This window comes from Cyprinodon tularosa, unplaced genomic scaffold, assembly GCF_016077235.1.
Source record: "Cyprinodon tularosa strain WSP-4 unplaced genomic scaffold, ASM1607723v1 ctg607, whole genome shotgun sequence".
Lineage (NCBI taxonomy): Eukaryota > Metazoa > Chordata > Actinopteri > Cyprinodontiformes > Cyprinodontidae > Cyprinodon > Cyprinodon tularosa.
Window position 1 is genome coordinate 25148 of NW_024039349.1, and position 24685 is coordinate 49832.

General features: G+C 39.3%; 2 protein-coding genes across 2 annotated transcripts; one reads left to right on the forward strand and one right to left on the reverse strand.

Annotated features, from left to right (window-relative positions):
* Window positions 1-35: 35 nt before the first annotated feature.
* Window positions 36-11965, reverse strand: ntan1 (N-terminal asparagine amidase). The gene is made up of 10 exons (XM_038307323.1): window positions 11733-11965; window positions 9912-10014; window positions 8171-8236; window positions 6420-6528; window positions 6271-6344; window positions 6126-6179; window positions 5985-6038; window positions 3581-3678; window positions 1375-1488; window positions 36-1255 (listed from the first exon to the last, which is right to left on the reverse strand). The coding sequence occupies exons 1-10, from the start codon at window positions 11811-11813 to the stop codon at window positions 1085-1087; spliced, it is 924 nt and encodes a 307-aa protein (XP_038163251.1). The 5' UTR covers window positions 11814-11965; the 3' UTR covers window positions 36-1084.
* Window positions 11966-12236: 271 nt separating this feature from the next.
* On the forward strand, window positions 12237-24009 carry LOC119798008 (probable ATP-dependent RNA helicase DDX17). Its single transcript, XM_038307320.1, has 13 exons — window positions 12237-12572; window positions 15832-15994; window positions 16082-16178; window positions 16399-16532; window positions 16719-16784; window positions 17804-17945; window positions 18019-18179; window positions 18287-18459; window positions 18549-18659; window positions 18770-18831; window positions 20591-20650; window positions 22575-22808; window positions 23134-24009. The coding sequence occupies exons 1-13, from the start codon at window positions 12514-12516 to the stop codon at window positions 23610-23612; spliced, it is 1941 nt and encodes a 646-aa protein (XP_038163248.1). The 5' UTR covers window positions 12237-12513; the 3' UTR covers window positions 23613-24009.
* The last annotated feature ends 676 nt before the right edge of the window (window positions 24010-24685 follow it).

Sequence of the window (24685 nt, forward strand, 5' to 3'; positions counted from 1 at the left end):
AGGTATGATACCATCTTAGGAAGAAATCCTAGCTATTGAAGGGTCACTTACATTTATTCTTAATCCACTTCTGCAATTGATGGCTGACACCAGCGAAACATGCACCGTTAAAAGGTTTCATCAGCATCACAACAATTGTGAAACTGACCAGCCATGAGGGACAGTTCAACCAAAAATAGAATCCATGCACTATTAAGTGGATTTTCTCATTTCCAAATCAGCTAGTGTGCATCTTGGAATTATTTTAGGCAGACAGGCCAACATAAAAATAGTGTATAGCTGTGATAGGCAGCTTCAATGCAGAATGTGCAACAATCTGCACTGAGGGCATGTTGTATCCAGTCACACATCCAGGCAGTCTCCCATCATTTTAAAATGCATCTGATCTGCTTTATTTTTCCTGTGCCTGACTACCTTTGTGGCTCATCTGTTTTTTTTTTTTCTTTTAGACGTTTACATATTTTGCTCTGTAATCCATCAGTCAATCCGCATTTCTAATGGCGGATGGATGAGCCCTTTCCATCATGCCACAGTGTCACAGAGTGCACTGAGGGTTAAAAAAGAGTAACAAACCACCTTCAGAAGTCACATAATCAAAAACAGAGTCCTTCAGTGAATAAAGTGAATATACTGCAGATCCTCTTTCAAGGCCTCAAAAGTTTGTTTCAGAAAATGAGTGAACAATTGTGGAGACCAAGGAGCTCAGCTCAAGGAGACAACTGAGGGAATCTTCAGAGCGGGGTTAGGTTATACCAGTATTAACCAACTAAGGTCCCATATCCTGTGGTTCAAGATCCTCCCTAGTTTAACACAAGCTGCAGGACATATTTGTTCATAAGAAAAGAAAGCACAAAAAAATTCAGTCTCTTGATTTGCAACACTAGCTTTAATCTAATTGGATGCACAGAACTAGAAATAGTCCGGGAAATGTGAATACAGTTTTAAAACGCTGTATGTTGATCATTCAAGGGTTTGAACCATGCAAAACGGAAGGTTAAAAGAAGTCACAGTGTTTCCATTGAGCTGAGAAGCAAAAACAGTCAGAAACTGGTTAAAGGTCTTGTTGAAGAAAGATTAGGGCCTCCTACGACTGGACAAGCCTCTCCCAGGTACCACTCTCCGTCCGATGGTAGAGCTGAGGCTGCCCTCCAGGGAACAGGCTTTCAGAGTTTGGATGTGACAAAAGGAACTGGATGGTGGACTTCATGTGTTGGACAAAGTGTGGCGGCTCAGCCATTGGAGACGTAGACAGGTTCTACAAAAACAGAGAAGAAAAAAGATAAACTCCTTTAAATCACTGGGTTTGCAGTTCATTCTCACACCTTTATTCCTGATGATCTGTGACTGCCGACTATTTCACAGATATCATCTTACCTTTAAAACAATGTCGTCACTTTGTGTCAACCATGATTCAATACTCCGATCAGGAGTCCAGTGGCATGGTCCAATTTTAACAAGTCCACGACTTGAGTCATATATGTCAGCCATCTGGAAGGAACAGACATTTTAGTACAATTTAAATGTCAATTCTAGTTTTGCTCACCAACAACTAAAAATGTCCCAGTCTCCAGGTTTTCTTCCAGTATGGCTCTGTCCTCAGCTTGATCCAAAAGCCTATTAATTCTGACCAGCTCCCCTGTCCTTGCTTAAAAAGATCCTGCACAGCATGATGCTGTAACCACCATGTTTCACTGTGAGAAAGTGTTCAGGGTGATGCGCTGTATCACTAAGGTTTGCTTTTACACTTGAAGGCCCTATTCCAAACTACTTGCAGCTATGGAGGGCAGTTTGATTGAAGATGGGGGATGGATAAAGATAGGATGCCCAATTCGCTTCACCATTAGGTAAACAGTCATTGCTATGGCAACACAGAGGTGCCCTCTGCACATGGCTGTAGCTCTGTAGTGTAAGTTGCCATAAAATCAAACATTTGCCTCCATCTTTAAAATAAATGTATACAGTCAAATACGAGTATTTCCAACAAAGTGGTCCTTCCCTTTGGTAGGATTTTCCTTTTCCTTACTTGTTATTTTTTTCTGTATGGTTTTTGCGAAACTGCAAACTGTACTTTTTACGAACTTGTCACTCCTCCATAAAGGGGAAGTATTTTGACAGCTCCACCAACAGTTCTTAAATCAACAGATCCTTCCACAAGAGCTCTGCAGTTACTCTAGTTCTAATGGGCTTTGAGCTTTTTTAGCGTGTTATAATGCCTTTCCCTCATCAAAATCATGCACAAAGTGGCATTTCGCTTGATTCATGCATCTCTGAGTAATCCTCATGAGTTCTGTTCCCTGAGCAGCAGCCCCTTCCCAAACGGTTAGAGAATAACTACATAAGAAGAAGGCTCCCTCCAGGAGCACCTAGCTTAACCGCACTGTGCCTGCACAGTTCACTTTCCCCAATCAAGGGAAGAGAAGGATGATGTAAGGCAGAAGAGGACAGTTCCAGCTCAAAGTCAAGACAAAGAAGCTCTTTTAGCAGCTAATCTTTTTTTAACTGGCTAATGTTGAAGCTGTGTGAGAGATCTCGGTAGAAGTCCAGCCTTCAGAAGTAATGTATGTAATGAAGTAATATCATTATAAGGAAACAAGATTGGATAACAGTAGAATCTCTCTTTTAAAGTGAGCAAAAGTAAGATTAATGAAATTATGCTATAAAAATAAACTGATTTGGATTAGAATGATCAATAGCTTGCTTATCTGTATGTTTTTGTGTTGACAAAATGACATGGAGCGTTTTCTAGGATCAATCCTGAAACCTAGACTGCCCTGGAGCAGGTTTGCCCTTTAAACTACGATACCATGGTAACTAGCCTCTTTAATGCTACATTCACAGCGAATGCACTTTGGGCAGCAGAGGCAGCTGCTTTACCTGCAAAGTCTATGGTTGATGCACATCAAGGCGCATCAAAAGGTCCTGCAGCGTGTTTTGAGCAGCAGGAACAGCGCATCTTGACGCAACTGAGCAGCCAAAGCAGAACCTCATGAGCTTCTGAGCATCTGATGCTCTTCACGGGCTTCACAAGCAACAGATGCTGGATTTGCAAAAATGTAACTTTTGCCGCATCAACCAATCACAGAAGCTGATCTGGGAGCTGGCATGGAGACAGACACAGCACTGCTGATGCAAAGAGCTATGATCACTCCACTGAAACTGTTTAACGCCTAAGTTAAGTTAAAATGTTGAATTCTGCCAGCCCACTATAGTGCCTGCAGTTTGGATTACGTACATGAAAACCACTAACATCTTATTCCAGCCTCCATTAACAGTAGAGGAAAACCGCCAAGAGACGGGCCAGTCTGAGGCAGCTACAGCTGGATTCACAGTGACAGCGCACCGCTGGTATGTGGGGGCCTGTGCACCTCCGACAGTGAAATAGTATCTTAAGGCAGGATCGTAATCTTGATAAACTTACTGCACAGATTAAGTTTTCAGGTGGACTTTCTCACTTAAAAGTACATTAAAACAACTTTTTAGCCACTGATCACAGCAAATGTAGCAAAACCACCCTCTGCCACTGAACACAGGAGCAGCAGAAGCATCAGATACATTTGGACACACTTTTTATAGAGAATACCTCTCCTCCTGTCAAGATCCGCGCCGACCGCAGGTCCTCTGCAGGTCCTTTATAAGAAAATGATGCTGGGAATACCTCCCCCGTTTTGACATTCACACCTACACAGAATCACAAAACAACTTTTTACTTATATGACAGTGAGGAAACACCCTGCAATTTTGCAAGTTCTTCCACTTAGAAATCATGGACTGGCCTACAATTGTCATCGTACGTGCATGCCCACTGTTAGAGGAAAAAAAAAAATCCAGAAATCACAATATATGATTTTTTTTTTAGCTATTTGATGATACAGCTGCAAATATGTACTTGTACACTGGTTTATCAGCTAGAATTCTGACCCTCAAAGACCTGGTAGTCTGCCTTCAAAATGTCCTCCTCCGCCCCATTTATTATCCTAAATTAGATGCACCTGTTTGAGGCTGTTAGCTGCATAAAGACACCTGTCTACCCCATACAATCAGTAAGAATCCAACTACTAACATCGCCAAGAACAAAGAGCTGTCCAAAGACACTAGAGACACAATTATTCACCTCCACAAGCCTGGAAAAGTCTACGGGGAAATAGGCAAGCAGATTGGTGAAAAAATGTCCACTGATGGAGCAATGATTAGAAAATAGAAGAAGCTAAACATGATTGTCAATCTCCCTCGGACTTGGGCTCCATGCAAGATCTCACCTCGTTGCGACTCAATGATCCTAAGAAAGGTGAGAAATCAGCCCAGAACTACATGGGAGGAGCTGGTTAATGACCTGAAAAGAGCCAGGACCACCGTTTCCAAGGTTACTGTTCTTAATACACTAAGACATCGTGGCACGGAAGGTTCCCCTGCTTTAATCAGCACGTCAAGGCACAACTTAAGTTTGCCAATGACCATTTGGATGATCCAGAGGAGTCATGGGAGAAAGTCATGTAGTCAGATGAGAGCAAAATAGAACTGAATGATGAGTACCATCCCAAGAACACCATCCCTACTGTGAAGCATGGGGGTGGTAGCATCATGCTTTGGGAGTGTTTTTCTGCATATGGGACAGGGAGACTGCACTGTATTAGGGAGAAGATGAACGGGGCCATGTATTGTGAGATTTTTGGAAGCAACCTGCTTCCCTCAGAGCGTTGAAGATGGTTCGAGGCTGGGTCTCAATGACCTGACAGCCAGAATAACCAAGGAGTGGCTCAGGCAGAAGCATATCAAGTTTCTGGTGTGGCCTAGCTAGTATCCGGACCTAAACCCAACAGAGAATCTATGGAGGGAGCTTAAACTCAGTGTTTCTCAGCGACAGCCCAGAAACCTGACCTTTATGTAGAGGAGTGGGCCAAAATCCCTCCTGCAGTGTGTTCAAAACCTGGTGAAAAACTATGGGAAACATTTCACCTCTTTATTAGCCTCAAACAAAGGCTAATATTAGGGATGCACGATATAATCGGCCCCCTATCGGTATCGGCCTTAAAACTGAATATCGGACATCGGCCACCCCACCGATATTTAACCCGATATTTGATCAGCTTCTGAGTTTCTAAAGTCTAAAAAAAAAACAAAAAAAAACTACTACTTCTTCTTCCTCAAAAACTTCTTTTTTACAGACTTAAAAACTTCTAAAGACGAGGGAAAAATATTGATACATTAAAATATCACAATAGCTTCATATGCTGATATATTGCCATTTAAAAACACCAAATCAATCTCTTTTACTAATGAAATATTGATATATGTCATCGTTATGCTACGAAATCCCCCGAAAATTCACGAAATGTTGCCATATTTTTATATGTTGATATATTGACGCGGTATCGATCTATTTTACTAACAAAATCTCATAAGAATTTGCAAAATATCACGAGAGTTCGTAACAGAACGATGACATTTCACGAGATTTTGAAAGTAAATACATCGATACCGCGTTTTTAAAAATCAATTTGATATCAGCATATGAAAATATATCTGAGTATATTAGTTTTCAAAGTGTCAGAAATGGATAACAAAACTGCTATTTTCAATGACTACTTATTTTTGTCCAGCTTTAACATCGGTATCGATATCGGTTATCGGCTACATGAGTTTTAAAATATCGGCATATCGGATATCGGCCAAAATCCCAATATCGTGCATACCTAGCTAATATATCAAATATTAACATTGGTTTTCTCAGTTGTTCAAATATTTATTTGCAGTTAGATCATACAAATGGGTAAAAGATCCTCTATTGTGATTTCTGGATTTTTTATTTGTATTTTTTTAGATTATGTCTCTCACAGTGGACATGCACCTACGATGACAATTTCAGACCCCTCCATGATTTCTAAGTGGGAGAACTTGCAAAATAGCAGCGTGTTCAATTACTTATTTTTCTCACTGTATATAAAAATACTTATCACGTATCTCTCTGAGCCGTATGCGTCACTCACCGATCCCATATATTATCGGTCTATGGATTCCCTCTTTAACGACATCATTCATCTCTACAGCAAAAAGAGTTTTGTTAGTGGATCTCGATCTTGGAATATTTGACAAATAATAAGATAATTATACACATTTTGTATAAAGACCTGTTATGCAACATGTCTCTAGGTGAATATCCTCCTCCTGTCTCTGAAAAGCTGCTATAAAGTAAAAACAAGGCATGCAAACTTCAAGGAGCCTTAAATTCTGTCCATGAGCAACATGCACTGAAAGCGTCATGACTGTACATACCTAGTATGTCAAGGCTGATCTTCTGAGAGGTTTTTGTATCATCATCAAAGCCTCCAACAACATGAAGCTCAAATCTAGACAAGTGAGTGAATCAGTTATAAATGGGAAAGAATGGTCTTTAAAGCAGTGCTTGTTTATCTGTGACGTACCGTCCCTCATTACAGACGTTACTCAGTGATTTTACAGCTTTTAAAATCCGTGCGATCTGAGACCAGATCCTAAAGTCATCACAATGAGCCAGGCAGACTGCTCCACTACCTACATTAAAGCAGGGTTCACAAAATACAGCATATATATAAACATACAGAAAACAGATGGGTTAAAACAAAGAAGTTTAAAATATGTCATACTGAAAATAATAATGAAAGACAAAGGTAAAAAAAATAAAAACTAATCTCTCAGGAACTACAAAAGCTTTTGCAAAAAGGGATTGAAGAAAGTTTTGAATTGTGAGTGGCTACAGGGGAGTAACCTATATGTTTATTCTTAGTTTTAGGCACTTTAAGGAGCTGTTGACCGTGTCAATCTATTGAGCGTTTAAAAACTAAAAAAAAAAAACTTTAAAACGAAGCCTAGAATGAAAAGGTAGACAAGGTTTCAAGACTTTATTTTGGGAAACTGGCTCAAAAGGAAGAAGCTGGATTTCACAACTAATTTGGGTGTCCAGTTTCAGATCAGCAATCATCTTATTTAGTTTAGTCTTGCAAAAGCACATACTAGCAGAAGGCACGACGGAGAAAAAATGTCCCAAATTCACACATTTTAACTAGGGCTAAAAAAATTAATCGGATTAATCATGATTAATCGATTATTGAAATAACTGTCAAATAATTTAGTAAGCAATTAATTGTTAACTGGATTATAGAGGCTGTAAATGATGCCTTTAACTGAACAGAGGAATCCAAGTAGAGAAGCAATCATACCAAATTTGTAAACAAATATATCAACATTTTGCATTTAAGATTAAAAAAATATTTTTTTTTGTCTGTCAATATTCTCTATCCAGAACTCCTCAAGTGGAAACATTTTAGTTTCACATGGTTTAATTAAAAAAAAAAATCTAATTTAAGGAACATTTGGCTATCTGATGATTAATCGAAAAAATTAAAAACAATCAACAGATTAACGGATTTCCAAAATAATTTAGTTGCAGCCCTAATTTTAACAATTATTTGCAGAATTAACGCTGTTGAACTAATGAAGAGCTGACTAAGCCCCATTTTTTATTAGAAGCTCTTACTGCCTCAAGCCAAAAAACTAGCATTCGTCTTCCTCCAAACTCTAGTGGTGAGAAGTAGAGCTCCCCCTACAGGTCCGGTGGGGGACAGTTTAGTAGATATCAGTGGCTTGTAGCCCGGTGCGTCTTATATTTACACGTTTCAAGAAAAAAAAAACAAAAAAAAAAACTATTGGGTGCAGCTTACAGTCAGATGCGCTCTATAATTCGGAAAATACAGTAACTCAGAAGTTCATGATGACCGGCCTTTAGGGCCATAGAAAGTTTAGGGCCATTCATGACTTTATACCGTGAGTTCCCTTAATACATTAGGGAATTATCTGCATAAGAGGGAAAGGAAACTCCACATTTGCAGAAAATAGAACTAAGTGGAGGAGATGGCTTAAAAAACAGAAGAATGCACAGCACTGAGCCTTGTGGGACACCATAGCAAAGACAGGCAGAGGACGATTTAGTTATGATGACTTTTAAACATTTACAGTTAACTACGGTACTTTTCCTATCCACTGATCTAAACGAGAGATCGTAATGTGTCTGTGTCAAATGCAGCGGTTAGATCAAGCAGCAAAATAATAAAACAGTCATCTCCTAAGCAGCATGCACATTCCCTTTACTTGAAGCCAGACGTAACGGACAACATGAATCTGGTAGAAATAATCCTACCGGTGTGTCGCAGCACGACCAAGTGGCAGGTAGTGGCATCTTCGGATCCAAAAACCGAAACACATTCTGTAAAAGTTCAGAAAAATATATTAGAATTACAAACTGTAATCAAAAAACACTGCTGACAATACATTTAAAAATACATAAACAACAACTGTTGGTGTAAAATTATTCCAGCAACATATGAGAAAATTATTCTTCCATAACTGCTCAGAAGCAAAACATTTTCACACTTTATACCATTATTACAACAAACTTCTAATTATTTTAGTAATAAGAGGTAAACTTACACAAAGTAACTTGTAACTTGATAGTGGAAAATTATTTTTTTTAAATCCATCAACTCTCAAATAAAAAAGTATACAAAGCATTTGCACTTATCCCGATGCAGCTTTGTTAGAGAACATTTCCAAACAAACAAAAATCATAAGACCAAGGCAGACAGCAGAATGGCCCAGGGGAAAGTTATTGCATGTTTATGACAGATTTAAGTTATAAAGCAACATCTCAAGCTTTAAGCATTTCTATTGGCTATCTGGAGATCATCTTGGAGAAGAGCTGTTAGGGAGTAGTGAATCTAGGTACTGAAAAATGATAAAAGTCTCTATCTAATACAAGGTTTTATTGAAAATTTACTTTAGGGCAACATCTGCTTGGCTGTATTTTCTGAATTACCTTGTTATTAAAAAATATATAAATTCTACATACCACATTTAACAACAGGTGCCATCAAATATATTACAGTCTAGAACCTATTGATTAGTTAAAATATATTGGTAATGTGGGGGACCTGCAAAGTTCTACATTTCTTGTGGGAAAATCTGTCAACAGGAAAAACTATTAGTACTGCTTTCTAAAAATCTGGATTTTATAGAACAGTTACAACAATAAAACTGTTGTAGAAAAGGGTTTATTTTTGGTAAATACACAGAGTGAACATTGTGTGATTAAACCAGAATTAACATTTTTTGCTTTGTACAGAGGAAAACTAACATTGTCTCAGCACCATTCCCGCTGTGATACATGGTATTGGCAGCATCATGCTATGGGGATGCTTTGCTTTAGTTAAGACGGGAAAGCCAGTTTGAGTTGATGGAAGAAAATCCATTTCAATTCTGCAGAAAAATCCATTTCACGCTATGAAATCATTTCTGATTGAGACTGAGGTTCCCCCGCTAGCAGGAAGACTGTAAGCAAACACCCAGAGCTACAGTAGGAGGGTTTCAATAGAAGCATATTCACAGGTCAAAAATAAAAATTAATAATGATCATCATAGGCATAACATTATAGGTACAGACCAAAACGACTTGCTAATGTATTTAAAACAAAAGGAAGTCTGACTGAGTACTAAATCCCACCTTAATCTAAATGCATAGCAAACTTGTCTGATTGTTAGTTTTAAAAACATAGGGATAAATGTTCTTCCATTTCACAATTATTCATCATTAGATCCAAAAATCGAATGAAATACATTTATACATTTATTTTGTAACCTTAATTTAAGTAGGCAAGAATGCTTCAGAATAATTTATTTAAACCTAGGACTGTGGAAATGGCAAGGCACCTTTTTTATATATATTTTATTGTGACACAATGGGAAAGAAGTTAAGGTTAATGACAACCTTCAACGAGTAGTGTATAGTTTATGAACAGTATTTCCAGTGAGGGTTTGATTTGGCTCAGCTGGGAGTTTGTGATTCGATACATCATTTTCAAAGAAGGAACTGTTGCTGTACTTACTGTCTGCTGGTGTTGTTGCTGCAAACTCTCTCTGTTGAACATACAGCAGGGTCTTTGGATCTACATCAATAGGGGGCTTGGACCGAAAGGCTTTTGCATTTTCCTGTAACACATGATTAAATGCCCCCCCGACACCATAATGTTAAAATTCTGAATTTAAGCAATGATAATAAACCCTGGATCACAAGTGAACTGAAAGAACTGCTAAGCGTGAAAAGAAACCCGAGAAAAAGTTTTCTGGAGTTATTGAGGAATATACAGAAACAATTTAATAAGAGAAAGCAATGAGACACACAGGAGGAAGCTGAAGAGCATGCTACAGTAGACCAATAATAGAGATGTGTGGTCAGGGATGAAGCTGCTCACAGGCTTCAAGCAGAAGGATGGTCAGGCAAGTGGAAATATGGACAGAGCAAATGAACTGAATATATTCTTCAACAGATTCAGCTCAGACTATTAGTGCTTTAAAACAAATTGAATATCTACAGTCATGGAGAGAAAAAAAACAAACAAACAAGAAAAAAACAAAACACAAAAAACATACACATCCATATTTTAAATACGTAGTAAGGACCTTGCATACACTCTCACTGACTTGAGTCCTACCAGTGAACACTGACCCCCAAAACACACACACACAGAAACATACAAGGGCAGTTTAAACATTTATATTCACGGCTGTATTAATTTTTGATATTTTAGCTGTTGCAAGTCTTCAAATAAAGCATGATCTTTATTTAACATGTTTTCTCAGTCACTGACAACCTGTTCATTTTTCATATGGGTGAGTGCTAAAATGAATTGATTGATTAATTTACTTTATCGATCTCACAATGGAGAAATTTGCTCGTTACTTCAGCTCAAATAGTCAAAGTAGAAGAAGAAGGTGCCAAAGGAAGAAAAAGGTGCATGGGATGTATACAGTATAAAGAGTGCGTCCACATATGACAGCTTTTTTTTTATTTGTAGGATTATTATACAGGGTTATCGCGCAGGGAGTTTACACGGGTATTTATATACGGTAGATAGAAATTTATATACATAGTTATTGCACTGGGTGTCAAATATAGAGAAACAGGATATTTCACAGGGTATCAAATAGCAATTGCACATTATACATTGCACGAGTTTTTGCAGTTGTAGTGTCACATTGTAGAGTCTGGTTGCAACAGAGATAAATTACCTGCAGTCATCTGAACTCATACAATCAACTACCTGCTGCCAGCCGTAAATTCATGCAGAAGAGATTACTGCTAAATCTGAGTTGGTGCAACAGGCTTTGTTTCCTTAAATAAATTTTTCCACCACTTTGTAATAAAATGAACTTTACCATAAAGCTTTATAACTATGATCAGAATGCATTGGGTGCATTTAATGAGATTTGGTTCAACTTTATTGCAGTTACTTGAGTATACAGCAAACAATAAAAAATGAGGGCATGCAAATAGAAATGTGTTGTATATGCAATATTTGTTGGCTGTCTTATAATCTTTGGTAGGCTAAATATTTACAGATGCAAACATTATGTCAGGGAAGGATTTAGGAATTGGGTGATTTAGTTGGAGAGCAACTGTGCAAGAAAATGTGCTCATCAGTCATGTAGTAAAAATACATGTTTTCTGCCTTAAAAATGACATGTGTTGCAAAACACTTAGAAATGAAGCATGGTGTGTATTGCTGGTCAAGAAAATAAGCTGAATTGAAGTTGATCGATGACAGAGATTCAGTGCAAGAACAGTTTCATTATTGAAAAGACAGCAATGAGTGAAACAACTATAAAAATCCACAGCTTGAATAGATGAAGTTAATCTGGAAACAAACCTGTAAATCTGGATACTTGTGGAATAGTTCTGTTGTTGATCTGAAGCGACCAAGCTCTCTGTTCTGAAATAACAAAGGCATGACCTTCAACCTGATCCGTTACCAAATCAACTCGATATTGTACTGCCAACACCCCAATAAGTAATAAAAAAAGACACAATTTGATATTAAATGCTGCTACAGACTAGAACTTCCTGGAAACGACACGAATTTACTCGTTTTAACGTATTGACCTTTTACCCATCAAGATGTGGCATTATCGCCACCTTCTGGTAGCTTATAATATTGTTATACACTTATTTTCTTGTTCAGTTTTGTAAAGTGAAATATATTATGAAATAAACTTTAAAAGCGAATACAATTATTGTTTTTTTAATGCACAAGAGCTCGTTTGCTACACCCGAGTCGTAGAAGAAGTTCACTGAGAGTTTACGACAGCGCCACCGTTTTCACGACAGGGCATTCTCCATTATCGGTTAGTTACATTGCGTAAGGACTGATGTTTGTTTTGAAACAGCGCTACGTAGTTTTACTAGCAGAGGCTGGGGTCGTTGTCCTTATCTGCGAGGAAAAAAACAAGGCGACCTGCAAGTTAAAGCTTGCATTGGTTTCTCGATAATTTTATTAAACTTATTGTTGTATCATTTTACTCCAGTTATTAGCTTTAAACTCTAAACATTGTTTTGTACGGGCTAACTGTAGCATAGCTTTTCCCGTGTTGTCATCGAGCCGAGCGCTGCTAGCCACTTAGCTACTAATTTAGCTAACAATTGTATTTGCAATGAGGGGGGGTTCCTCGTATGGAGACAGGGATAGAGACAGAGATCGTGGACGTGACAGGTATGTTGTGTTAGATTCAGCAGTGAATAAATAATAAAGTTAGCGTTCACATATGCCTAGGCCTCATAGTTTACTGACTACGTGACTGGATTGAAGCAGCTCGACAAAAGCTAATGCTAACGCTGCAAAAGCAATTCGTTTAAAATTCAAAATAATCACAAAACAACTGTACAAACAACAACAAAATACAGATGTAGTTTGAATCTAAAAAACCAACAAAACAGAAATGACCTCAAATGTTATCAAAGTATTTTTTTTTTTTTTACTAAACGGGATTGTGGCCTAATAGTGGGCGGGACCATGTTTACCTTGTTGTCTGCCTGTAAAACTTTGATTGTATGTTCGATTAGGAAGTTAGCACTTAAATGCAAATCATTGCAGGACGCGTGTGCCTGCAGTAAAATAGTGCTTGATTTTGGTAAACATTCTTAAAAAAATTTGATTAAGCAATGATATATACTTCACTCTTCCAGGCCAGTAGGTGGCGCACTCGCCCGGTCGGTGCTGTTTGCCAGTTAGAGCAAACATCCAGTGGTGATAAACTCCAGTCCTCTAGTGTTCTCCACAGTTTATCTGCATGCTGGGATGTAGTTTAGACATTTTATTTAGATGTACATGGCAAGTAACACATCGAGGTAAAACACATGAATATCTAGTATGTACTAAAATGGACTAAAAACTTTCCTTTTTAGAAATTCCTACAATTGTTGATTTTAGATTTTCTTTAATAGGCTACGTATGCCTTTTAATGTATTGATTTTAATGACTGTCTTTTTACTCTGTTTTTAATGTTATGGTCTTTTAAACTTGTTTTGTAGCACTTTGAGATTTGAAATCAAATGTAAAGTGCATGATAAATAAAATTCATTATTATTATTATTATTAAATTTCTAGTAAGGGGAGTGGGGGGCCTAGTGGTTAGGGCATAGAGCTTGGAATCCCGAGGTTCTGAGTTGGAATCCCACTCCCACAAACTGCCACTCTGGGTTCCTGAGCAAGACCTTTAACCCCTGATTGCTCCCCGGGCGCCCCACAATGGCAGCCCACTGCTCCCCGAGGGGATCGGTTGTTTCTCCAATGTGAGATCAATAAAAGATATAAAGGAGACAGGATGTAGTTAAAGGGATGACTAAGATCACAGAAAGGAAATGGAATCTTAAAGATTTAATTGAGTCAGGCTGTGTTGTCTTAGGAGCATATTGTGGGATTTAGGGTGTATGTATGGTAAGTAATCACAGGTCATGCTCTGCTACAGTAGGTGGCGGTATACGGCTAAAAGTCAAGGTATCAATCTGCCATAAAATAAAAAGAAGAAGAAAGTGACACCATTAAGTTGCATGACATTGTTCCTACAACTTTTTTTTAAGACCACTGAACCAACTGTACAGGAAATGGAAACATTTGTGTGGCTTCCGAACTCTTTTACGTCCTTAAGTCGGCGCCATAGTTTAACAGCTTAAATAAAGCTCCATTTTATTGCTTCTTTTTAGGGGGGTTTGCTTGATATGTAAACATTTTAATGTTTAGAGGAAGTCATTTCTCAGCTCTTTGATGGAGCAACTATAGTATCTGGGAACCCCTGAACTCCATCTCTTATGACTTAAACCCAATAATACTAGAGTGCAGTTTCCTATCTTATTGAACTTGGCATTACAACAAAAGTAAATATGTAGAGCTGAAACAAAGAATCAAATAATTTAATAAATAATTAAATCATTTTCAACTAATTTAGTAATTGTTATCTGTATATAGAGTATATAGAGAATAAAACATTCATTTAGCTTTAGAGCAACCCACTTAGAGCAGAAATTATACACACAAAAAAACTTTTTAGCATTTAAGATGATAAAGTGTTTTCTTCGGTCAATATGCTCTATCCAGAAGCAGATTTTTTTTTAGTTTCACCTGATTTGATTCCATAAAAATCTTCCTTAAGTAACATTTTACTATCCAATTATTATTTGATTAATTGACAAAATAATCAACAGATGAATTGATCAACAAAGATATTAGTTGCAGCTGTATAAATATGTATATCTATATTGTGGACCTGTCAAAATATATGAAATAATTATTAATTTATTATATTTTGTAGAAAAATCTATTATTTCATTTTGTTCCATTTTTGATGATCTGTGGCTGTATTATTAAAGAAATAGATACATTTGATGACAATGTTGTGGCTATGAGCATTGAGTGATATTCTAAAAAGTGCATCAGCTCAAGAGTATAGAAAGAAATCTGAATATGCCACATGATGAATTTGATGCTTTGGCGGCTTGTTAACACATTCTAATACTTGAGGATCCTGGGTTTTATATTTTTAAGCATTTTCAGCGTCCATTAACAATGAATTTTCCCTCATGACAACGAGACAAAGTTTTCCAGTTTATATTCCACAATGTGTTATTTTTGGACTAATTCTCATCAGTCTTAATCACCTATAAGCAGTTCAATTTCTTAAAGTCAGTTTATGATTCAACAGGTAAAGCTAGTCTACATTTTTTGCTAAAAATACAGTGAAATCTGTTCATTTTGTTGTAGCTTTATTTTTTTCAACGGTATAAGATTGTATTCAAATATTTCTGTTTTTTTATTTATTTTGCTGTTTGTACCCAAAAAGTGTAGAATGTGTTAGATTTAGGTAACTTCTGTGACTACTTAGTTGTTAGAGCTTCTTGTGGAAAGAAGGATGCAGAGAGTAGGTGAAGTTTCCGATTTTCCTTTTGTACATTTGATTTAAATTGTATTTTCTTCTCAAAAGAATTTGATGTGGGCCCAAGTGCTATATGAAAACCTATTAGAAGCATAACTTATGCTACATCTCAGGTATCTCAAATCTGATTAGGGATGAAACAATCAGATTAATCGTGATTAATTGATTATTGATATAATCATCAAGTAATTTTGTGATTAATGGTTAACTGGAGTATAGAGACTCTAAAACATGCCTTTACCTGAAAGAACAAACCAGTTAGAGCAGTAATTATAAGAAAACTGTAAAAATATATCCATATATTTTGCAATTAAGTAAAAAAAAAAAAAGTTGAGTATAGGATAAAATCCAGTCAAAGATTGGTCACTGATTGATGATAAATTCTAATTTCACTACTAGGTCATTGAGGGTTACAGACTTCATTTGCTTACTTACAGCATTGGAGAATCAACTTAAGAACATCAATGAGTCGGATAGATTTCATTTGTGCAGGCATTAGCTTGAATCCTGATCCCTCTTAACCTGTCGGTGGCGCTCTTTTAGGCCACGGTTTGGAGGGGGCATGGGCGGCCGTGGTGGACCCCCGCCCATGAAGTTTGGAAATCCTGGTGAGCGACTCCGCAAAAAGAGGTGGAACCTCGACGAGCTGCCGAAATTCGAGAAAAATTTCTACACCGAACACCCAGAAGTACAGCGCATGAGTCAAGTACGTTTTTATTCCTCCACACTCCGTAGTCCTAAAAATAAATATCTGTGAAATGTATTTGTTGAATTTCCTGTTTTGTCTCATCAGTTCGATGTGGAGGAGTTCCGTAGGAAGAAGGAGATCACCATCAGAGGCTCTGGTTGTCCAAAACCTGTGACGGCTTTTCACCATGCTCAGTTTCCTCGTAAGTTATCTTTTTTTTTTTTTTTTTTACATAATTAAAATTGTTTCTGACTTTCTAATTCAATACAAATAATTTTGCTATTATTCTAGAATATTTCCTATTAGGTTCTACATTTTAAATATCCGTCAAAATGCAATTCACCTAAAAACAAATGTAAAACACAATTTGAGTTTAACCATGAAAGGTTTGAGTTAAAGTGTTTCCTGTCTTTGCCTTACAGAGTATGTTATAGATGTGCTGGTGCAGCAGAACTTCAAGGAGCCCACAGCAATCCAATCCCAAGGTTTTCCTGTGGCCTTGAGTGGGAAGGACATGGTGGGAATTGCACAGACTGGTTCTGGAAAGACACTGGCTGTAAGGATTTCTCTCCAATAGCTTATTCAAACTATTGTGAACTGTAATTTAGTCCCAAATGATTGGAAATATTTATGTAATATTCAGACACAGGCAAAATACACAGTAATTCAGTAAGAGGTGGTGAATCATAAGTTTTTAAAAGAAGATATTCTAACCATGTATTGCCTGTTTTTTTCCTTGCAGTATCTCCTTCCTGCTATTGTACATATTAACCATCAGCCCTATCTGGAGAGAGGGGATGGACCCATAGTGAGTGCAAATTGGCATAACCTAAGAATAGAGAGTTAAAGGAATAGTACACCCAAAACATGATTAGCCTTCATTTTCTACTCACCCCCATGCTGAACAACACTCTGGAGTACTTTTTTTATATCTCAAATGCATCTGGAGATCTGGGAGGCTTCTTGCTGTCTGCTGACATTCAAATAATGGAGGTCTATGGCGCCCGAGACAGAAAGGTCCACAAAAGTCCACAAAAACGTGTCAATATTCCTCCATACTGCTCGTCCAATGTAATCCAAGTGTCCTGAGTGGGTAGCATCCAGAATTTACTCGAAACGAAGTCATTTAGAACGTTTTAGAGCCTAAACAGTAGTGTATAGGATTTCCTAATAGCGCCCCCATGCGCGCTCACGATTCTACGGAAGCCGGCAGACCAAACCGGAAGAAAGTGCGCATTCAGCGTCTGCTCTGCCGATAATGCAAGCGTAGAAGAAGAAATGTGCTGTTTACCTGTGCAAAGAAAGAAACAACGAAAGAAAAATGTCTGAGGACTTCAGTGTTGAGGAAGAGCATGAGTTCTTTGCCGAGCTGAATGTGCTGGTTTGGTCTGCCGGCTTCCGTAGAATCGTGAGCGCGCATGGGGGCGCTATTAGGAAATCCTATACACTACTGTTTAGCCTCTAAAACGTTCTAAATGACTTTGTTTCGAGTAAATTCTGGATGCTACCCACTCAGGACACTTGGATTACATTGGACGAGCAGTATGGAGGAATATTGACACGTTTTTGTGGACTTTTGTGGACCTTTCTGTCTCGGGCGCCATAGACCTCCATTATTTGAATGTCAGCAGACAGCAAGAAGCCTCCCAGATCTCCAGATGCATTTGAGATATCAAAAAAGTACTCCAGAGTTTTGTTCAGCATGGGGGTGAGTAGAAAATGAAGGCTAATCATGTTTTGGGTGTACTATTCCTTTAAACTTGAAGGTTTCAGTGCACCGTGATCCTATTTTTGATTCCCTCTTTATTCTTGTTCTCCTGTTCTCAGTGCCTGGTCCTTGCTCCAACCAGAGAGCTGGCCCAGCAGGTTCAGCAGGTTGCCTACGATTATGGCAAGACCTCCCGGATCAAGAGCACCTGCGTTTATGGTGGAGCACCCAAGGGACCACAGATTCGAGACCTTGAGAGAGGTAGGTATGGTGGGCTGTGTTGAAGGTGGTGTATCTTTATCCCTTCTTTCATGGTGATCATATCTGGCTCTAGGCGTTGAGATCTGCATCGCCACTCCCGGTCGCCTCATTGACTTCCTGGAGGCGGGGAAGACCAACCTGCGTCGCTGCACCTATTTGGTGTTGGATGAGGCCGACCGCATGTTGGATATGGGCTTTGAGCCGCAGATTCGCAAGATTGTTGAACAGATCAGAGTAAGCTAAGCCTGGATGGTTATGTTGTTGAAAAATGACCATTGACATGCGAATGTTGAAGCACTGTTTCTAATTCATATAAACAAGTTGCGTACTATCTCTTTCAGCCCGACAGACAGACCCTGATGTGGAGTGCGACATGGCCAAAAGAAGTTCGACAGCTTGCAGAGGACTTCTTACGGGAATACATCCAGATTAATATCGGCGCTCTGGAGCTCAGTGCCAACCACAACATTCTTCAGATAGTGGACGTCTGCATGGAGAATGAAAAGGACAACAAGTAAGAAAGACGCAATGGCTGATCTCTTTATTGTTATTGGATCTGAACTGAGCCACGTCAATCCGCTGATATTCTTTCTCTGTGTTCAGACTTATTCAGCTGATGGAGGAGATCATGGCTGAGAAGGAGAACAAAACCATCCTCTTTGTGGAGACCAAAAAACGATGTGATGATCTCACACGGAGGATGAGGCGTGACGGGTAGGGAGGTTTTATTTCTGTATCTCTTTTGAAATGGCTCTGTGGTCAGGTGATGGAGAGCGCTCAGCATGTGTTTTTAGCCGCTGATTCAATATGGCTTCCGTACCTAGGTGGCCAGCCATGTGTATCCATGGAGACAAGAGCCAGCCAGAGCGAGACTGGGTACTCACTGGTAAGAATACATCTCCCAACAGTGCTATGACTCTTTGAGGCCTAGAGTCGCCATTTCAGACCAGAGTCTTCAGATGAACAAATTAGTTGGTTTCCCACAGAGTCTAGAAAATTCTGTGAAAGTATAAACCGAAGTTTACTTTTTTTTCTAAATATATGTGAAAACAGAAATCCAGTGTAGATTAATGTTTCTGGTTTGAGCCCTTTTGCCTTATCCTTTTCGTCTATTCATCCATCTTTCCATCAGTCGCATCGTCCATTATATTCCCTTTATTGCATTACCTCATTTGTCCTTCTTAAAGTTGTACAGAAGTCATATTTAAATTTCAAAGCATTCTGGCTTAAACATGTATATAAATGTACTCTTTATCAGGCCATAGTGTCCCAAAAGTTAGAAAATTTCTATTTTAAAAAAAATCTTGTCTTTAAATCTGTGTGGGTTTTTCGTTATCTTATGCAGGCAAGTTAGTTAGCCAGTACTGGCCAGTTAGCCAGTACACCTAAATTCGGCCAATCATATATCAATAAAAAATTTTTGGTAATAGCATCTTAATTCATATGTCGCAGCTAATATATGCAACAATTGAAATAAGAATAATTTACTTTCCCATTGAGTTACGTCCCAGTGTTCACGGGGATGGACGTCTGTGTCTTCGGCGGGCGTAGAGCTAACAGAACTGGCAGCATTGCGAGGCAAGGGCTCAAACATGTACGGCTTTAAGCCTTCTACACCAAACTAAGCTTCTGCTGCCCTGGGGTCCTCTTCCACAATAACTTCATCCCCACTCTCCTCCTCCAAGTGCTACTTGGTCCGTGTGTAACTTCCCATTGGGAACCTACTAGCACTAAGTTGCTAACTGGTTAGCAAGATGCTTCCGAGACACCCACCACAACCAAACATGCTTGCGAACCTTCCACCACAACAATCCCGCCTCCTTGATAAACAGCCAATCACATCCCCTTTATTCACTTGTGTAAAGTTGGGCACTACTCGGGTGAATTCAGAACCGCAACCGTTGGAACAGCTGCTTCCCTACGACTTTAACATTCTTTCTTAGATCACTGTATGGCTGCATCCCAAAGCAATCATGACCCCATAATCGCAAAACTGCCCTTAAAAATATATAATTATTTAAAATAAGCTTCTTCAGGACACCTGTTACACAGCTAAGAAGGACTCAGAGGTATTCTATGGACATGAGAAAATGGATGAACCCTCAATATAAATTAGTTTTTACATGAGTTCTTTGTATCAGAGCAGCATCATCCTTAAGTGCAGGGGTGCTCAAGTCCAGTCCTCAAGAGCTACTATCCTGCAAGTATTTAATGCAACCATTTTTAACACACCTGAATCAAATAAGTGGATCGTTACCATGCCTCGGATGAGCTAAATGGGGGGATTGAGGCTTTAGATTCAGGTATGCTAGAGAAGAGATGCATATAAAAGTTACAGGATGGTAGCTCTTGAGGACTGGACTTGGGCACCCCTGCTTTAGTGCTTATCAATTTGTAGCAGAAAAACCAAACATCCCAAGTTCACAAATGGTTGACCTGTTATAAAGTATTCATTCATTCTTACTTAACGATAAAAAGTCTCAATCCTTCATAGTCTGTACCGCCCAACTCCAACCACAATAAACCGTTGAACGTATTCTTTAATGGAGATGTTTCCTCACTTCTATTTAGTTGATGCTTTTACTGTTTTTTTGGTTTTTTTTATTCTCTCAGTTGACATATTTTCATTTTATTTCCCTCTGCAGAGTTCAGGAGCGGCAAGGCCCCCATCCTGATTGCAACTGATGTTGCCTCTCGGGGTCTGGGTATGTCTGTGAACACATTGTTTACCTCTTTGGCTCGCAGTTCTGAGTGTCTGTCTCTCTCATTTAATTTGTTCTTCAAATGATAATGTATAACATGTGTATTAGTCAACCCTAAGGAAAGTTAATGCACTGATTTGAGTTAAGCAGGTGGTAAGTATCAGCTCGTAAAAGGACTCTTGTAACCCAAGCAGGCATGGGAAGTCATTTCTGTCCTAAAACCATATTTTAATCTATCTGTAAGGTATAATGTCAGTGCCTGGAGTTTTTCTTTTCTTTCCGAAATTGTACAAGTGAACATCCAGCTGTCAGCCAGGTATATGAAATGAACATAAGATAAAAGCAGAATAAGTCCAAATATGAATGAATTAGCACATATTTAGCCTGGTAGTGTTCTATAGGCTGATGCACGCAGTGCTGCAGGCTTCAAGCCTTTCGACCCAGCAGGTTCATAGTCTGTTTCTTGTTACCGCAGTTACCAAGCTTCCTTCATGCGGGGCTCTTTGGCACGCTGCCTGAAAGGAGGGGTGTGTGGGCCACAACTCCCTGCGCACCTTTTCTTATGTCTCCTAATGTATTGTCAGTATAAACTATTGGATGCTGCTTATGTTTCACATCTTCTCTGCTTCAATAGTTTTCAGTGTTCACTTCAGGAGAGTTGTATGTGCAGGACGTTCAGAGCTTAGAGAAGTTTTTAAAACGTAGGAAAGAGAAAACAGGTTGATATTCTGAGAAGGGGGGATAAGTTAAGTTTTGTAACGTTGCCAAATTTCGATGACTTTATTCTTGTTTTCTTCTCCCCTCTTCTCCTCTCAGGGTTTGGCAGCATACGGCAGCTGTAACAGTCTGTGCTGCTGTCTCTGCCCCCCTCAGTCACATTATAAAAAACTTTGTGAGCTTTAGTGGGATCAAAGCCCCCTAGTACTCTCCTGAGTTAAAAAAAGAAAAAAGAGAGAGGCCCCTCCCCCCACTTCCATTAATGTCAGTTTGCAAATCCGACGAGCCTTCCTTGGGAGCATCCTGAGGTTCCTGTATGTCTGCCCGTCGCTCCAAAAAGCAGACAGACAGGGGAGAGAGAATTAGACGGGCTCGTCTGGATCCAGTCCTGGCCAAGGTCTGAGGAGGGTTCCCGCAATGCGACGAGAGAGCAACAGAACCAGCCTTTGGGTGTGCGTGGGGGTGTCCTTTGGGGTTTAACGGTTCTGCTCCCGTCTGACGTTGCTGGAGTGAGCAGAAGGTGAGGGAGGAATCCAGTCTCCCTCTCCCTCAGCCCTTCCCTTTGAACCAGGACTGATCAGGGGGAACTGACAACCTTTGTAAAAACAACTTGCAGGGGGTAAGTACCGCAACACCCCTTTATCCTAACTCTTCACGAGCTCACCCTACAGTCAGGTTCTGCCTTTGTGCCTGTATTTAAAGAAGTAAAACACTATCATTGCTGTGTAATAGATGCTCAAATGGCTTCCCTCTCGTGATGGAGGGGAGATGGGAGACTAATAGATCAGCAGTGCTGTCAGAGCCCCACGTCTTCTGTAATGAGAAACAGACTTTTTTACCTTCCACATTTTTGCCGCTAACAGTGATTCCTCTGAAAACCACAGAGGTCTAAAACTACTTCTTTACATCTCTATGCTCATTGTAAATCAAGTGAGCACACTATGCTGAATAGTGAAAATGTTTTGCTGAAATTAATCTGTGGATTGTTGCTCAGTGTCTGATAAAGCAGGTAAGTGGCTCTCATTTGTCCAAATCTTTCTACTTCAAGCTGAAATCGCATTGCATTCATACCATTGCAGTCGTTCTTATGCATAAAGCCCTTGGCTGTATTAAAGTTGAGTTAAACGCATCACTTCCTGTCAACTAAAAGGCTCTTTCCCCTTTTTTTGAGTTGTTAAAATACTAATATATTGTGGTGTCTATCCCAAAGATGTGGAAGATGTAAAATTCGTCATCAACTATGACTATCCCAGCTCCTCTGAGGATTATGTCCACCGTATTGGCCGTACGGCCCGCAGTACCAATAAGGGCACAGCCTACACCTTCTTCACCCCAGGAAACCTGCGACAGGCCAGAGACCTGGTCCGGGTTCTGGAGGAAGCCCGGCAGGCCATAAATCCAAAACTGCTTCAACTCGTGGACTCGGGCCGTGGAGGTGGAGGCGGTAGGAGGACCTGTTTTCTTTTTATTTACTGTGCCAGTAAGAAGTGTGTTTACACATCTGTTTGTTTGATTTGAATTCTATGTTAATAAGAAACAATATATATTTTGACTTAAGTTGTGAGTTTAAATTTTTCTTTTCTGGTTGGAGGGGGCAACCAAAAAAAAACTCATTAGCTGGATTAGTTCTGTCTAAATAACTGACTCCCTTCCTCCAGTCTCTGCCTCTAAGTGTAGTCACTAATACATTTTATTACTGCAAAAAGCCTCATTGGTAAATGTTAACTTAAGCACCAAATCATAATTTTATTTTGTTTTTTTACATGCAGGTGGCAGAATGCGTTACCGTGGCGGCAGCTCCAACAACCCTAACCTAATGTACCAAGACGAGTGTGATCGGCGCATGCGCTCTGGTGGAGGCGGCAAAGATAGCCGCGGGGGCTTTAACCGCGATGGCCGCAACAACCGCGACGACGACCAATCCTCAGCATCCTCCTACAGAGACAGAAACAGAGATCACAGGAACAACTACAACTCCGGCTCCGATCAGTACCAGAACTACAACAACAACGGTGGGGGCTACAACTCTCGTGGCGGAGGAGGCCTGCCCGGCGGCGGTCAGGATATACCCAACCAGCCACAGGGCCAGTTCGTCCAGGGCCCTCCGCCTCCATCGGGGGCCCCACAGCCACTGATGGCGCAGCAGTTTCCACAGCCGCCACTCATGGGCTTTATGGGGCAGCCGCCATACCCTCCTTTTCCCTCTGCTCCCCCTCCTCCCCCTGGCCAGCAACCCCCTCGAAAATAGTTAAAGTGGACGTACCGAGGGAACTTGTTCAACCATGTGTTTGTATCTCTGTTTTTACTGTTGTGTAAGCAGTGTTATTGTATATCCAAGGAGGTTAGGGCTTTTATGTTTAAAATTTGAAGTAGCCAGTGAAAAGCAACCAGGTATTGTGGTGGAGGAATAAGGTTTTTTTTTTCCCCATTTCTAGCCAAACTTGGTTAATCCAGTAAAGCTTAGATTAGAAGAAAGGAACTGATTTAATGCAGTTCGAGGATGCAGTCACATTCCGAACACCTCCTTGATCTTTGCTTTTATGTCCTCATCACTTATTTCAGTAACGACCTTTAACTATTGCATTAGTTAGATACATGCATGCTTTATTTTCCCTTTGTGTAGACTCAGAAGTCAAGTAGCGTTTTAATCAACTTTAACTAAAAATTATTTGCTTTTTTTTTCTGTCAACCATTATCTTTATACAGTGTTTTTCTTAAATAAAAGAAATAAAATGTCTTGTTTTGTGAATTTTTCTAAAATAAGTCAATTATTTGATCTCCTTCACACGTAAAGTACTTTGGTTGCAGCAATAGTAAGATGTTTTTTTATTTCCAGTCTAGAAACATTCTTTTCTCCTTTTAATTTTAGAAGGTTTTGTTTATGGAGATTCCCATAATTATCTAAAAAGTCCACGATTTAACTTGATCTTTGTCTGAATGAAAAAAAAAACAACTCAACTGGCCTCTCCCAATTCTAGAGGAACTATAAAACCCCCATGGCATCACAACAATCCTTTGACATATATCAGTTATAAAAGCGTACTAATCTTCTGCGCTCAAGATGCTGAAGCTTTAAATCACTTCATCCAGTGGCATTAGCTGCACTAAACGCTTAGCAGCGAACTGATGTGGTACATTTATATTTTTTGTATTTAGGTCTCAATTATACTTTATTTCACAGGTTGTAGAGACAGGCCCGCAGCATGACACCAACCAACCCACACATTTATGTTTTTGATGTTAATCTGAAACTGGAATGACCCAGTAACCCCTGCTGAAGTTTCTGTCATCACTGCGTGCGTTGGCATCGTAAATATAAAA

Excerpts from the sequence above, each read along its gene's own strand:
- ntan1 (XM_038307323.1), bottom strand. The coding sequence starts at position 11,813 with ATGCCTTTGTTATTTCAGAACAGAGAGCTTGGTCGCTTCAGATCAACA. Across the intron at positions 6,529-8,170 it reads GGTCGTGCTGCGACACACCG|GTAGTGGAGCAGTCTGCCTG; the intron begins GTAGGATTATTT and ends GCTTTAATGTAG. Across the intron at positions 1,256-1,374 it reads GTGACGACATTGTTTTAAAG|AACCTGTCTACGTCTCCAAT; the intron begins GTAAGATGATAT and ends CTGTTTTTGTAG.
- LOC119798008 (XM_038307320.1), top strand. The coding sequence starts at position 12,514 with ATGAGGGGGGGTTCCTCGTATGGAGACAGGGATAGAGACAGAGATCGT. Across the intron at positions 15,995-16,081 it reads AAGTACAGCGCATGAGTCAA|TTCGATGTGGAGGAGTTCCG; the intron begins GTACGTTTTTAT and ends TTGTCTCATCAG. Across the intron at positions 16,533-16,718 it reads GTTCTGGAAAGACACTGGCT|TATCTCCTTCCTGCTATTGT; the intron begins GTAAGGATTTCT and ends TTTTCCTTGCAG.